Source organism: Parasteatoda tepidariorum, chromosome 7 (assembly GCF_982258835.1).
Source record: "Parasteatoda tepidariorum strain Cologne lab strain chromosome 7, Ptep-v5.0, whole genome shotgun sequence".
Taxonomy (NCBI): domain Eukaryota; kingdom Metazoa; phylum Arthropoda; class Arachnida; order Araneae; family Theridiidae; genus Parasteatoda; species Parasteatoda tepidariorum.
Window position 1 is genome coordinate 17,697,841 of NC_141761.1, and position 15,345 is coordinate 17,713,185.

Genomic DNA, 15,345 nt, shown 5'->3' on the forward strand with positions numbered 1-15,345 from the left:
GGCGTAACCTTTAATGATAAACTCACGTCGAGCCTCCACGTACAAAATATTATAAATAAATCCTATGCAGCATACAACTGCCTCAAACCTATTCTGAATGCTAATTCATCCCTCCCGATAAACCTAAAACGCTTGCTATATTTACAATGCCTAAGGCCTATCCTTACTAATGCATGCCCCGCCTGGGGTAATATAATTAACAATACCCAAATAAAAAAAAACTTGAAATAGTCCAAAAACAAAATATTGAGCCTCATCACTGGTGCGCCTCGCTATCTACCAAATATTAACATTAAAAATGACTTAAAATAGACCCAATCATGAATTTTATAAACAGATCAAATGCTAGTTTTTATAGCAAATCAAAAAACAAAGACCCAGGGGTTCTTTGTCTTTTGATTTGCTACAAAGTTTGTTTTTTGATTTGCCCACAAAGACCCACCCTGATAAATAAAGAACTAATTGTGGATATGAAGAACCGCAACCCCATAACTGCATTCCTGCTCTCAGATTGCATACTATCAAAATATTTCAAATAGTGGCCCCCCTTTTTACATATATGGATGCTCGCAGAGAGGGGTAATGACCAGAAGGGTGATCCCCGACTCGCGAGCATGCCACCCCTAGCTTATACCTAACTTTTATACTGCCACTTTCTTCACATCGTAACTTTGTTTTTTCCCCACATCTGCCATATCATCAGTACATAACTCCCCTGAAGGGATTGTGTACATCCCCACTACATTTTAGGTCCTTTCACTATTAGTTTAAACTGATTTGTGACTACCACTTCTGTGTTTTCGCTCGACACTCTACCCATCTTTCCATTGTCAACATTACAGGCGCCCACGGGCTCAAGCCAACACCTCCTAGAAAAGAGTAGGCCTCTGCACGGGTTACCATAAATATCCTTTAGTAGTCCAAACGTAATGACATACGCCGTATTTTCAACCACTACGCAGCTTAGTACCCCGAACGTAATGAAATCTTTCTTATTTTTCATCAACTGCGCAGTTAACTTCGTCACATCGGACTACTAAATTGATCCGTGCTGAGGCCTTCATACTTCTAGGAGGTGTTGCTCAAGCTCATATGAAGGAGTCAACTGTCCGCTTCGCGGACAGGCACTCCATAAGAAACACCAGTTCAAGTTTCTGAAATTGCATATACCATTGAACATTTAAAACTAACGCTGAAATCTAAACCAATCAGAATCACGATTGGGTTTCAACATCGCCCAGTTTGGCGATCAACCGCAATCACAACTTGGCGAGAATCAAGGGGCACCCTCAAATATAGTCTACCCTTTTTCTGTTCCAAATTTTTGCATATTCTTGGCCATATGTGTTTAGTATAATTATTGTCTTATTTTTATAAATTTTTATTTTACCTGCCTTGTAATATTTTCAAAATATTAGGAGAAAAAAAATGCTTCATCGTCAAAAAAAGAAAAAAAAAATGATTTTTAATAAATTCTTGCGGGTTTTTCTTTAAAAAAAATAGTGAGTTATAAAGGAGATTGATACATTAATAATAAATAAGATTACTATAATGACATATAAAGCATAAATAATAATAACTATAATTTGTACACATATTTTTCATCCACTGTACAGTTTTCTGTAAGAAATTTGAAAGAACGGAAGCTTTTACAACGTAAAAGTTTCTTAAATTATTATAAGGTTGTTTATAACTTTACATTCATAAGAAACATATTTTCATTTATTTTGTTTATTTTTCTTTTTTGTTGACCTAGCGAATTATGCCTATGCGAAAATTACAAATGAAAAATAACAAGACAAAAAGATATTTTTACTTTCATATCTATAAAACCAAAATAAAATTGATTACTTGACTTTTCAAATAAATATATATATATATTTGATATTTTAGGAACATTCTTAAGATTAACACTCAAAAATTTTAAATATTTCTAAATATACTCTGTTTCATTAATAAATTATTATTGTACTAGCATTTTTTTGGTATTATTTAAATAATATTTCAGATTATCCTGATTGATGCAATTAATTCTAATTCAAAAAGTATTTTAGAAACTTATCGATCGAACATGTGAAAAAAAAATTTCTTTCTAATGACTTTTTCATAATTTTTTTACATACACAATGGTAAATGATAAAGACAAAAAATAAATCCAGCATTAAGTATAAAATTAATTGAGAATATTTTGTAATTAAAACTTTGTTTAATTAAAGGTATTAGAAACACTTGTATCGAGTTAATTTTCAAACACGAATTGGTAACATTAAAAAAATCAGGAATAACCCTTATGGCTAAAATGACAAGATTGCTGAAATTTTATAACCCAACAATCTAACATGAAATCCTTACATGACAAATAAAGTGCAACTACTTGGCACCCTTGTCTCCTGAGTTGATTTCAGTGTAAAAGGCTAATAAAAGACAAAAAATTAATTGTAGAGAATATATTACCAAATCTAGTTCATAACAATAAGCCGGTGAAATTTACCGACCAATAAGCGCGTGAAATTTACAACATCAGCTGTTAGTACAGTCTATTATAAAAGTTTAATATGCAATTTACTTTTTAGCCTTAAGTAGTTTTGCCAATTTCTGTTTTCAATTGTAGACTCTTAGTATTGCCTTAGTTGCATGGGTGGTTATATGCAAAACATAACATGGCAAGTTTACAATGTTTTGTTAATGCTTACATTTAAAGCGAATTGAACAACTTAAGATTTACTGAGTGACCTATGCACAGTAAGATTTTACATAAGGTAACATATTTAAAGCAATTTATTATAATGAATGCAACTAAATTTCACTGGTGATTTTTTTTATTTTTTTTAAAGTACAAAAAAGATGATAAAGTTATTGAAGCAACATAAACTGAAATATGTTTAGAAAAATGTATAATGCAATAAACAACTCCAATTTATTTAACAATGGTTTTATTTAAAAAAAAAGGTCGTGACATAATGACTAGTTATACAGCTGTACAGCTTTATCACAACAATTTTGTTCAGAAAAAAGCACCTTTGCTCAATACTACAGACAAAAGTAACACTTACAAAAATTTCACAAGACATACAGCAATATATAAATAGAAGACAAAAATGTATCCCATGACTGAATTCAATAATGGATATACAAATAGTACAAAATTTCTACAAACATTTATATTATATTAAAGAATAATACACAACGTATTAGAAATTATGAATATATCAACACTTATTTGTAAATAGTTAATACATAAATACTTTTTTTCTTAATTTGAACTGGTAGACAGAATTGAGAAACCATTAATCAGAGAAATGTAAAATTTTTGATAAGTTATGAAAATTAAAATATTTTTACTCTGATAGTTATTATTCATTATTACAATACATTTTTTACCATTAAAAAGTTATCAAAGAAACTTTTTAATGCATTTAAGGAATATGGATCCGTCGACGAATTCAATTATTATGTTAGTTCATATTGAATAATTATTAAACTATAATAACTTAAACATCCACATTCACAGATTTTAAACTTACAGCTCCAAATCATCATAAAATAATATTGCTATTAATCATACTTTTTAAAAATTACATTAATACATATATTTAGTAGTTTTATTTTCTGAACAATTGGGTTTTTTGAAGAACAACTGGAAAAATATAGAACTTTGCCTTTGAATAAATATATAAATGTATATACATCCATAAAGGCATTATATTAAGTTCATATCCAAAAGCATTCATAAATATGAATGTTTTGATTTCCCATCTAATTATTTAAAATTTAAAAAAAGTAACCAAGGTAGTAAAAGTAATGAATAAACTTAAAAACTTGATTAGATATTCATCATCTGAGAACTAGCAAACAAAATTAATAATACCTTAATCTAAAAATGCACTAAAAAAAATTTAATAAATATATTTTTTAAGAATTTCTGTTATAGAAAGACTACAAGTAAACAACATTAAAATGAACAATGTTAAAAAAAAATGCACTGGAAGAAAATTGACTAATGTGTTTTTCAAGAATTTCCGTTGCAGAAAGACTACTTAATATACCACTTTTAAATGAATGGTATGATGAGATAATTGATATTTGAATCTATTGCAATTTAGAACTTCATTACTTAAAGACATAAAATTTTAGAAAAATGTAGATCACCAGTTCAAATTTGTAATAAAGATCATTTTTATTTAAAGCTAATAAGACTATCAATTGAAAATGCATTATATACACTTATTTTCTCATCACAAATTATTGTTATCATACTAAATTTCTTTTATTAAAATTTTTTATAAGGAACTGCTTAATTATAAACTGCAATTAAACAGATATAACTGAAGATAATTCTTAAAGATACATTTTACTTGCAGCCCTATCTTAAAACACAAAAACTTTGTTGGCAAAACTAAAAATGCAAGTAATCCACATCATAAATTAACAAAGCCATTTTTTAGTATAAAGAGGTTTCAGAGGGATATTGCTGAATTTATTCTTCAAACCAGCTGAGCAATGTGCTTAGGAATAAGCGAAAAATTCATTAAACTAGAAATAATTGGAATTACAAACAACTTTTTTTTAAATGTATTTTTGAGCATTTTCAGAAGTTACATAAATCTAAAAATTAGTTTTTAAGAGTTATATAAGTCTACTTACATATTCAAAACAATTCATTAAAAACAATTAACACACTAAATTTTAAACAATGCTATTTTTCAGATACATCTGAATTGGCTAATGTTATATTGCACGCACACATATTAGAAGATCAAAGATACTAAAAAAGAAAAGAAAAAATACTAGTCTATGAACACACAATCTGAAGTAAATACTTACATTTTTGGATTGCACTTAATTTAGAGAAATGATTTGTGGACTGACATTTAAAACGATGTCAAATGGACGAGCTTTATATGATTATCAAAGTGCAATAAATGCACAAAGTTATTACGCAGGTACAATTGTGCTGAGATGAACAGGCACTGTAACAATATAGAATTTCAGTTGAATTTAATTAAAAAATTATGGCTGTACTGTAGCAGCGACAGTATAAAAAGATAATTCACAGCCCATCATATTTTTTGATATATGAACTTGAAACTTTCATTTCAAAATGTGGCAAAAAATGATTTTTTCGAATAGAGGTGCACAGCCTGAGGTATAGGGATCAAATGTGACCCTTGAAGGGTTTCTATGCGACTCCAGCCTTTTATGACAAAAAAATTTATACATATACATTTTTTTAACTTATCAAATAAATCTAAACAAAATGTCTAAAAAATTTATCTTACTTTTATTTAAAAAATTAGCAACATTTAAAAATTTTCTTTAATGACAAAAAAGATTTCATTTATACACATTCAAATATATTAAAATTGCTTCCCCATAAAGAAATGTTAATTTTATTTATTTATTTACATTATCATGTTTTATACATATTATGAGGATGTTTAATTTAAATAGAATAATACATTTAAAAACTTTGGAAATTGTTTTTATAGGAATAATTAAATTACTTTTAACTTACAAGGTTGTGTCCCTTAAAAGCGTGAACCCACACGCTCACTTCGTAAGGTTGTGCATCACTATACTTCAAACAATGACTTAGTATGAGGTATGTTTAATCCAAACACGAAATGATAGTTTTTCATCAAACAAAAAGCTTGCATAAAGAACTTAAGTTAATATACCTAAATTTTAATTACATTTCTTGATATGATTGGGCAACATCGATGTTTCTTCAATTAATATCTATATTAGGTTGTACACAACATACTAAATTTTGACTTTTCGTAACTATTTACAATCTACATTTTTAGCACCACATATAGAAATAAAATTAATAAAACAAGTTTAAAAAAACACATAAATAAATTTGATTTCTGTACAGAGTTTGCATTTCATGTTTAAGATTAATTAGGTAACAGAAAAAAATAATCTCAACTAGCAATTTTGAACATAGTTAAAGTATATTGTTATTGGAGTAAAGGCTTTATTACCTTTTTCTTAACATAGAATGATTTAGATTCACAATCATAAAAGAAAAGATGAAAACATATATAAATAAAATTATATACAAAAATAAAAAGATTTTTTCAACCTTATTAAATGTAAACACATAGTATAACAAAATATAAAAACTATTATCTGGAAAAAGAGATATTTATATAGAGAAATGCACATAAATACACCAATTTGGCAAGAAAGTAAATATACAAAAATATGACACCATTCATAAAAAAAAAGATAACACTTGAAATTTTCAAAATAATTATAAAAATCATTCCTTATTATTGTGAATATATGAATCCTTTAGTACAAAACTGAATTTCATGAGACGCACAAAACAATTACTTTAAAAAAAATTTTAACTGTTAATTTTATATATATATATATAGATACACAGGTATAGGACAAAATAATAGGAACACCGGTGCATAGCAGTACTATGTACAGGTGTTCCTATTATTTTGTCCTATACCTGTATATATATATACCAACAGAAAGTAATTTGTTGAGGTCAGTTTAACCATTTTTTTTTTGTTTGAGAGGAATAAAAAATTATTTAGCTATTTTCGAAATTAGCTAAAAAAATTTGTTTCTTATAATAATAAAAATTTCTTCCTTTTTTTCATTCACTTGAATTAGAAATTCACTCACATTATAACTAATGTAAAAAAATTAAAAGCAGTAAGTTTTCAACGTAGAAAAATATTTTTAAAAAATACACAATGCATTGGATATTTACAATTGTTAAATACCAATGTAACAATGTCCACCAATGCTAAACATTTAACAAGCAACAAATCCTAACAAAACATCTACCAAAAAACAAAATAAATACAGTCAGTAAAATAGTAATAATACTAATGAAAATCGAAAATCAATTCCTAGTATATACTAATTAAATTAAAATTTATAATTATTACAGAAAGTTTGAATAAGATGGCATTTTGATTAGATTTCATTAAACAGTATTAATCCCGGTAAAAAAATAGTACATTCAAGTAAAATTCCAAACTCAAAGTATGTGAAATAAGCAGAATATTAATTCAAATAATGAATATTGATGAGTTTGTAATAAAATCTTGAGGTCCAAGGTGAGTAGTTTATGATTCAATTTAGAGTGTAACAAGCACTATTTTTTTTTCTCTTTGAAACAAATAATTTAAAAAAAAAAAAGTTCATTCTGATTCAGAATCATCATCATTAAAGCCAGAAAGATCCACATCTTCTAACAAGCCACGGCACAGGGCATATTCTAACAATGCTAAATGACAGAAGACATACTGGTCTGGCATTTGGATACTGTAAGCCCTTTGAGATCGAATTTTTTCAACAGTTTTAACAATATCAATGTATCCTGTTGCTTCAAGTCGGTTAATACTGATGTCTAATGTTATGAAAGTACCTGTAAAAAAACAAAGTAGTTCAGGAAAATTGCTCATTATGCTAGCAAACTATAGCATATATATTTAGACCTATATTATCTTTTAAAAATAAATAAGTTGATTACTATCTATATTTAAATAACCATGATGAACAAGACTTACTGTATTAACTGGCAAGTCGGAAATGAGTGAGAATGACCAGCATGCCAGATTTCCTAGATTTGAATAATCTAGTTCATATACATAACCTCTATTTATATAAAGGAAGTGCAAGCAAGGAAGTGAATATGATAAGGAACTCTTTCCTCAAATCCACATTATTGCAAACGTCTAATAGAAAAGCAAGACTCTTTAATGCTGGAGAACATCTCCCAACTGAGGGGAAAACACAAAGACGTGCAAGGTGTGCAAAAAACAAAAAAGAGGTATGCTAAAAAGCATGCACCATGCAATAATTTCTTCAAACCTTATCACACCCTCAAAAAATTCAAACTTTAGATACAACCCCCTCTTCTTCAATTTCAATATTTTTCCCCATGAGATATACTTCCAGGAGATTTTGCTCTTATTTTATAAGTATTCTAAAAATAGGTACATAAACAAAGGACCTGCTTTTAATTTACGAGTTAAAATTATGGACCCAAGAACTATTATTGTTCTTATTAATAGGATGGGATACAAGTAATGGGGAGAAGACAAGAGTCGTCTAGTAGCAGGTGTAAGTTTGCAATCAACAAAATGCAACAAAGGAACATTTGCTATTCCAGCACTATTGACTCAAGAATTTCGACCAGGACATACCCTGTCATGTCATTCAGGTGCTCTGGGTTTAGGTGGGGCATATGTGGTCCCCATCCATGAAGCTTGTAAAATCCTTGTTATTGAAGAGTTATTATGTGATTGTTTATGCATCTCTTAGATCTCCAGACATTCAGACAGAAAAGTTAATCGCAATACTCACTTGTAACTTGAAAGGCAACTGGGTCCCATGGTTTAATTATATTCATTAGTATTGCTGAATTTAATAACTTTTCTTTTTAAAATTTTATTCAAGTCCTTTGAAAGGTTGAAGAAGGGACGGTTAAACATTAAAAAAAAAAAGACACTTTTTTATGAATGACATTCAAAACTGCTAATTTGATAAACAATTCAGCAATACTACTAAATACAGATACTTCATTTTTATTTAAAATACAGGTTTGAAAAATTGCACAAGACTAAAAGTATAACTAAGTTAAATTGTCACTTACTAAAGAAGTTATAAGTATTTAATTACTACAACTAATAAAATTAAAGATGAATAAGTCTCTGTAAATAATGTTTTTACTGAAAATCTTTCTTTGTCATAATGCGAAAGGTGTCCTTACCAGTACGCCCGATCCCAGCACTGCAGTGTACCACAATGGGTGGCCCCAAAGGATGTCCCTGCCAATGCACACCAATTAAACGAACAGCTTCATCTTGTTTCATTCGAACTTTATCTCTGAAGTCCAACATAGCTAATGCAGAAGGAGGTACTCCATAATCAGGCCAACTCGTAAACTGCATGTGCGCAACTTCTTGTGAAGTATTTTGCTAAGGAATGATAAAAAAAAATAAGTGAAATTTGTTATAGTAAATCAATACTACAATAAACCATCATTTACACAATGAAGAAATAACAGTGAATTTCAAAAGTTATTCGAATGCACAAATTGCCTGCAGTAATCTTATATTATTGACTCAATTATCAATAACAAAATCTACCACTAAAAAAAATCTAAAACTTGAAAGGGTTCTTTCTTCAATATTACATGATGCATTGGAATTAAAAATAATATGTAGTAAGTTTAGGTATAAATACTCCATAAATAACATTGTTCATAACAATGAAAAGTTGTGTGCTTACAGAATAATTTTTTGATTTACATTAAAAACAATATCACAAAGAATTAAACGTTAATGAGCAGAAAAAGTGTACATAGAAAAGGCTCGGGAGCAAACAGACTCTGTTCCAGAGTAAAACAGTCGGTAATGGAGGTTGGTCGTTCTTAGAGGTTATTTCCTCTGACTTCAAAATGTTATCAAAGGTACATGATATTTTGTAAGTGATTTTAATTTTACTTAATGTAATTTTCTTGGTGCAGAAATGCCACTTGTGTTGGTGCAGTGAAAACTAGATCGATGCATAAAATTTAGCCTCAATAAAAATTATTCCTTTTGACATAATTATGTGTAAAAACAAATTTACCAATTATAAATGATAGAACTATAAATAAATTAACAATTATGCTTTTTTGCTGAAGCTTGCACTTAAGTTCATATCATAATTAGTTTACTTTAAAAAATGAGAGGTCTGTTTGTTTAAGATGTTTAGTTTAGATGTTTAGTGTAAAGTAACTTTTTTTCGAATTTAGCTTCTCTAAAACTAAATAATTGATAGCATCGTCAAAGAGAGCTCTCTAAATAAGAGCCAGTCACAAGTATTTCTAATACATTAGAATCTACTTATTTGTAAATATTTTTCAGTGTTTCTTTTTTTTGGATCTTTTTCCACATTCGGTGCAAAGCTTTGCCTGGTCAATGAGAGATATTCTGATATCTTAATTTTTAAGCATAATCTTTAAAACCACACTATTTCTTATTTTTTTTAAAAAATATTATAAATATATATCTAAATCTTAAAATTTGTGCAACATTAGAAGAAAACTATTAGTATGGTACAAAAAATGCAACGAAATGAAAGTCAGATTATTTCTTCTTATAAAAAGATTTTATTTTATTATGAAGATTTAAGTTAGTCTCTCTTCGTATATAAGCTTATCTACAGTTATTCTGCATTTGCCTAAATTATGTATTAATATAAAAGTTTTTTTATGTACCAAAATTAGTTAAAAATAAATGAAATTAAGCTAGTTTAAATTAACGTATTACTATAAAACAGTTTATGTACTAAAACTAATTATTAGTAGTTTCAAAAACATACTTCTATGACATTTTTAATAATACAATTCAATCAAGAATTTTATTTAACTAATTATAAACCAAAGTTTTCAAATAAAAAACTTGATTTATTATTATTTTTTTAAAGAAAGAGTTTAACTGACGATCGAAATAACTACACATTCTACTACTTATTGAATGTTCCTGAAAAGTGTGTTTTTCGTTTTTTATTCTATTGTTTTTTTAATTTAAACTAGAGAGTAGTAATAGAGTAGTTATTCTCATTTAATAGAGTAGTTATTCGAATGTACACTCATGTACAATAATTTAATTTTCACTATTGAGCAACATTAATGTTGGAAATTAATAACACAATGCATTGGTTTTCAAGGAATCAGCTCAGGGTGTCCAGTGAGAAGACATTTTCAAATTCCCTGACTTCTACCTGTAAGTTCAAGATTTTCCCTGCATCGTACAGATGATTTTTAATATTTAACTAGGAGGCTTCGCCCCCTGCTCGCTAGCGCTCGCCAACCCCCGCAACTGCTTTCGCAGTTCATTTTGGATTGCTTCGCAATTCGATGCTCGCTTTGCTCGCTCATTGGATACGTTCTTAACGTCTAGCTTTTGTATAATTTTTTGAACACTGAAGTTCCGAAAACTTTTCCCTGTAGAAAATTCTAAACCTGTGCATTTCAATATTAATTTGAAATTGCAAGCAGTTCACATATTTTTCTTAATCACACTATTCTAAATTTCAGTTGTTGAGAAAAGTAACTGTTGTAAGTTTTGTTTTAAAGTCTTTCACACCAGAGGGCTAAAACCATGTGTTGTAAAACAATATGAAATAGTACTGAATGCCGGATGTAAAGCATCGGCTTCGCTGAAGATAATTTTGTGAGAATTTTTTTGATAATTCGGTGAGAATTCACCCGATTAGACATATGATGCTCACTACGTGCTCCTGCGCGTCGAAGCCTATCAATTAAAACATATTAGCGTTTTATATAATATAGATTAGCCATATGATGCTCACTACGTGCTCTTGCGCGCCGAAGCCTATCAATTAAAAATGAAAACTGTTGCCAATGCAAAAAAAGAAATATCATCGGTTTTATTGATACATACATACGTATTAGCGTTTTATATAATATAGATTTTATTAAATAAAAGAATACATTATCATTTAAAACAAATAATGAATCAGAGGAAAATCAAATAATAATACTGATGGACAGATTAATATTTTAAAATGTGTATTTGAAAGTAAGATAGGTTTTATTCTAGACCTTAAAGGGTAGGGAGAAGATATAAACAGAAAAGGGCATTATACTCTCCTACAAGAAAAAGAATATTGATCACAAAAAGGTGCATTGCATTTTGCAAAACTTTGTGTCACTTTTAAAAGATCCAAAATATACAAAGTTCTTAATTTTATTATTAAAAAATAATCCTATTTTTTGAAGAGATAGTTTAACTTAAAATAATTCTGTTCTATAAACCAGTTTTAAAATTAGTTTAATTCTCATGTTTTGAAAATGTTGCTTGTTATAATAATAATGTATTAAAAATATCAGGATTTTAAAAACCACGTCACAACAGCTGTAGAAACGATAAGCAACTATAATAGCTGAGGAAACAAAGATTGGAATCTAGTGTGAATCTGAGCTGGAATCTTCGCGAATCAAGTGTCAAGATAATGATTACTTAAATACGAAATTCGGAAACTACAACAGCATATTAAAAGTATCAGAATTGAAAAAAAGGTCACACAAAAATAGCCAGAAAAGAATCAAATGTCTATCCAAAAAAAAAAAAAAAAGATCTATAAACGACATAGATTAACAATATAATATTTGCTAACTGCACGTAACAAATGTGACTCAAATTTGAAATGCATGCTTGTCCTAATATTGTATAGAGAACATCAAATTTAGAAAAAACAGGCAGAAATCACTGAAAAACAATAGGGAAAAGACATGGGATTATGGAGGAATTGAACACGTAAAAAAGTGAAAAATCAAATTCAATTCCATGTCATAGTAATGCATTAAAAAAAACAGAGCTCAAAAAACCATGTAAAAAAGGCCCCAAAAATATGCTAATGATAACTAAAAAAGGACACATTCAACCATGTGAAGTTTTGATAAAATCTTCAGGAATCGAACCTGTCAAGAAGATTGATCATGAGATTTTCCCGCTGTCACAACATCCTATTGAAAATATCGGAACTTTAAAAAAAAAACAATGCTACAAAAATGGTAAATAACTAGTAAAAGAACTCAAACCATGTGAATTTTTGATATAGTCACAAATCGAACATTACAAAAAGTGATTACTCAAATTTGAAATCCTCATTTCATAATAATACAGTGTTTAAACTGTCATAATTTTAAAAGCTATGTGAAAAGATTAGAAAAAAAAAAATAGTGATAAACTGCAGAAAATCTATCATATGAATGACCATGTGAAATTATGAAGAAATCGTCAAAATGTGATAAATCAAATTTGAAAATGCAAGTCTTAAAAACATTGTATAAAAAATATTGGAATTTGAAAAAACCATGAGAAAGGAGCTGAAAATGATAAATAATTTCCAAATAAACATCAGAAAAACGGAATTTGAAAGCATATTTAAATGACCAAAAACGATAAATTACTACTGAAAAAACGATTGGAAACTCCAGGTCCACGGGGAAGAAATATAGGAGAAAACTTGCTTAGTGAAGTACGAATTGTTTTAAAATTGTTCTGTTTTACTAAAATTTTTGAGAAATCCCCGGAAATTTTCAACATCAGTAAATTCCCTGACAAGTCCCGGTTTTCCTTATTGCTGGACACCTTGAAGCTAAATATTAAACTGAATTAAAAAATACATATTTATGCCCTGGAGTGAACAAAGTCAGGTTACCAAAGTATGCATATCTGATGGCTACACTTTAAATAATTTTTTACTATTTTTATCACGCAATTTTTTTTGTAGATAAACAAAAAAAAATTTTAAAAATATGACACCAGCACATTTTTGATAATCCTTATTAATGAAACTACTACTGTAAATATTCTAAATATTTTTTGAAAAATTGGATTAGCAAATTTCTTTTTAACATTTATTTTTCTTACATAAATTTTAACATACTTTCCTATTAGTTAACTCAAGACTCGTGACTATATAGTCGGTGAAATTCTCTACTTTCTTGTTGAACACCACAAACTCTCCATATTCTTGCAATGAATTTTCTTCAGCTGGCCAGTACTGACCACACTTTACTTTTCCTCTTTCAATAGTTTTGGTAGTCATAACAATTACATGACTCTCTTGATCCCAGATCATGCGCCAATAATCCGCAAATGTTTTTGGAAGAGGGCCTAAAAGGAAATTATTTTAAAAAAATTACTTTCAAAACAATAACTCTTACAAAAATTTCGTATCAGAATATTTATAAATGTAAATAGTATTTATAATGAGCTTGAATTCTAAGTTCAACATCATTATTGATTTACAGCATGGTTATTTTTCTGGCACTGAACACCAGTTTTTCTTTACTGTTTTTCAATTAAGAAAATATGATTGACAGGAAAAGTTTTGTTTAAATTGCCCCTGCCAATAAACATAACTAATTTTTATAAAATCTAAGAATATTAAAATAACCTTGCAGCAGATTTTACCTAATAAATGACTAATTAATATTTTTCAATTAAATCAATAAGCAGAGCACTTACAATATTTACTATATTTATTTTTACAATATTACAATATTTACAATATTTATTTTTTTATATCTATAAAATTGCTTAAAATTTTAAAATTGCTTAAAATTTTAAAATTAAATTATTAATGGCTATTGAAAGATTTAAAAAAAATTTTAAATATATTATAAACATTGAGTTTTATGCTTCAATCTCCACAAGCTGTCTTTAAACATAATTGAACAGCTAAGTGAAAGAACACACTGAAAAATATTTAATAAATTAAACAGCTAATGGCAAATAAACTTACAGTCAAGATGAAATTGCTTTCATACAAGGAACTTTAGTGTTTTCAGAATGCTACTAATTATCACGATTTTTTACTAAGCTCTTCAAAAATTAACAATATACACTTAAAAATCAAGCTTTACCACTTTGAAAAAAAAAGGAAACTATTAAAATTTTAATTTCAGCTATTTCGGTTCAAAAGATAGAAAAAAATTAAACAAATCAGAATATTGCATGCAATTCATTTGTATACAATATGATTTTGATGACTTCATCTTGGAGTAATCATAATCAATATTATTCAAATAAACTAGGAGGCTCAGCTCACTTCTCACCAGCGCACGTTATTATTTCGCATTTATTGCTTTTTTAAAATGGGTATTTTTCCAAAAAAGTAAAGAACAGTTTGTTGAAAAAATAATTTTACTCATTAAAGAAGTAGAATATTAACTATAATGACAAAAATAAGTCGTGGTTGGAGTTGTATGGTATAATTAAAGAATGTGATGAAAAACAGGATAATGAAAATAATAGTTGAAGATGTAAATTGGATCATAATTATAATGAAACTTTAGTATTTGTAGAGCTTGAGATACAAAATTATATTTTATCCATAATAAGACTTTCCAAGCGAAATAAATTTTGCATAATAATATTAATAAAAACACGCCATGGGAGATAAATCCCCATGACCGGTCTAATCAAGAGCCAAATTAAAAAGTGATTGAATTGTTCCCAACAGATAATTAGGAGCATGGGCATAGATCTATGGTAGGTGATTTAATGAAAGATAACAAATCCAAAAATAAAGCCAACATCCTATAATCAATATTAAATTTGAAAATAATTTGGCAAAAGCGAATCACCAAAAAGAATGTGAGAATTAGTATAACCATGTAACTGAAAAATTTTTGTGGTGAGAAAAAAAAGTTATAAATCGACAGTGAATTAATGAGTCTTACATTAGCATTGAAATAAAAAGTTAGCCATTGCATTGATTGTTATAAAAAGAACAAAATATTTTACATACGCTTTTTATAAAATGCAATAAAAATTAAATAATTGG

The 15,345-nt window shown here is 28.0% G+C and overlaps 1 protein-coding gene across 8 annotated transcripts in view; it reads right to left on the reverse strand.

Moving 5' to 3' along the window:
• Positions 1 to 6,453: 6,453 nt before the first annotated feature.
• The window catches only part of LOC107439027 (tyrosine-protein phosphatase non-receptor type 9), a 28,817-nt gene continuing 19,925 nt past the window's right edge, over positions 6,454 to 15,345 (reverse strand). For all 8 annotated transcript variants that reach the window (XM_087167423.1, XM_043054746.3, XM_087167420.1 and 5 more), the window contains 3 exons: positions 13,441 to 13,670; positions 8,747 to 8,954; positions 6,454 to 7,399 (listed from right to left, as the gene is read on the reverse strand). In XM_087167423.1, coding sequence (XP_087023549.1) covers positions 7,173 to 7,399; positions 8,747 to 8,954; positions 13,441 to 13,670 — 665 coding nt within the window. In that variant the 3' untranslated portion in view covers positions 6,454 to 7,172. The remainder of the gene's footprint in view (positions 7,400 to 8,746; positions 8,955 to 13,440; positions 13,671 to 15,345) is intronic.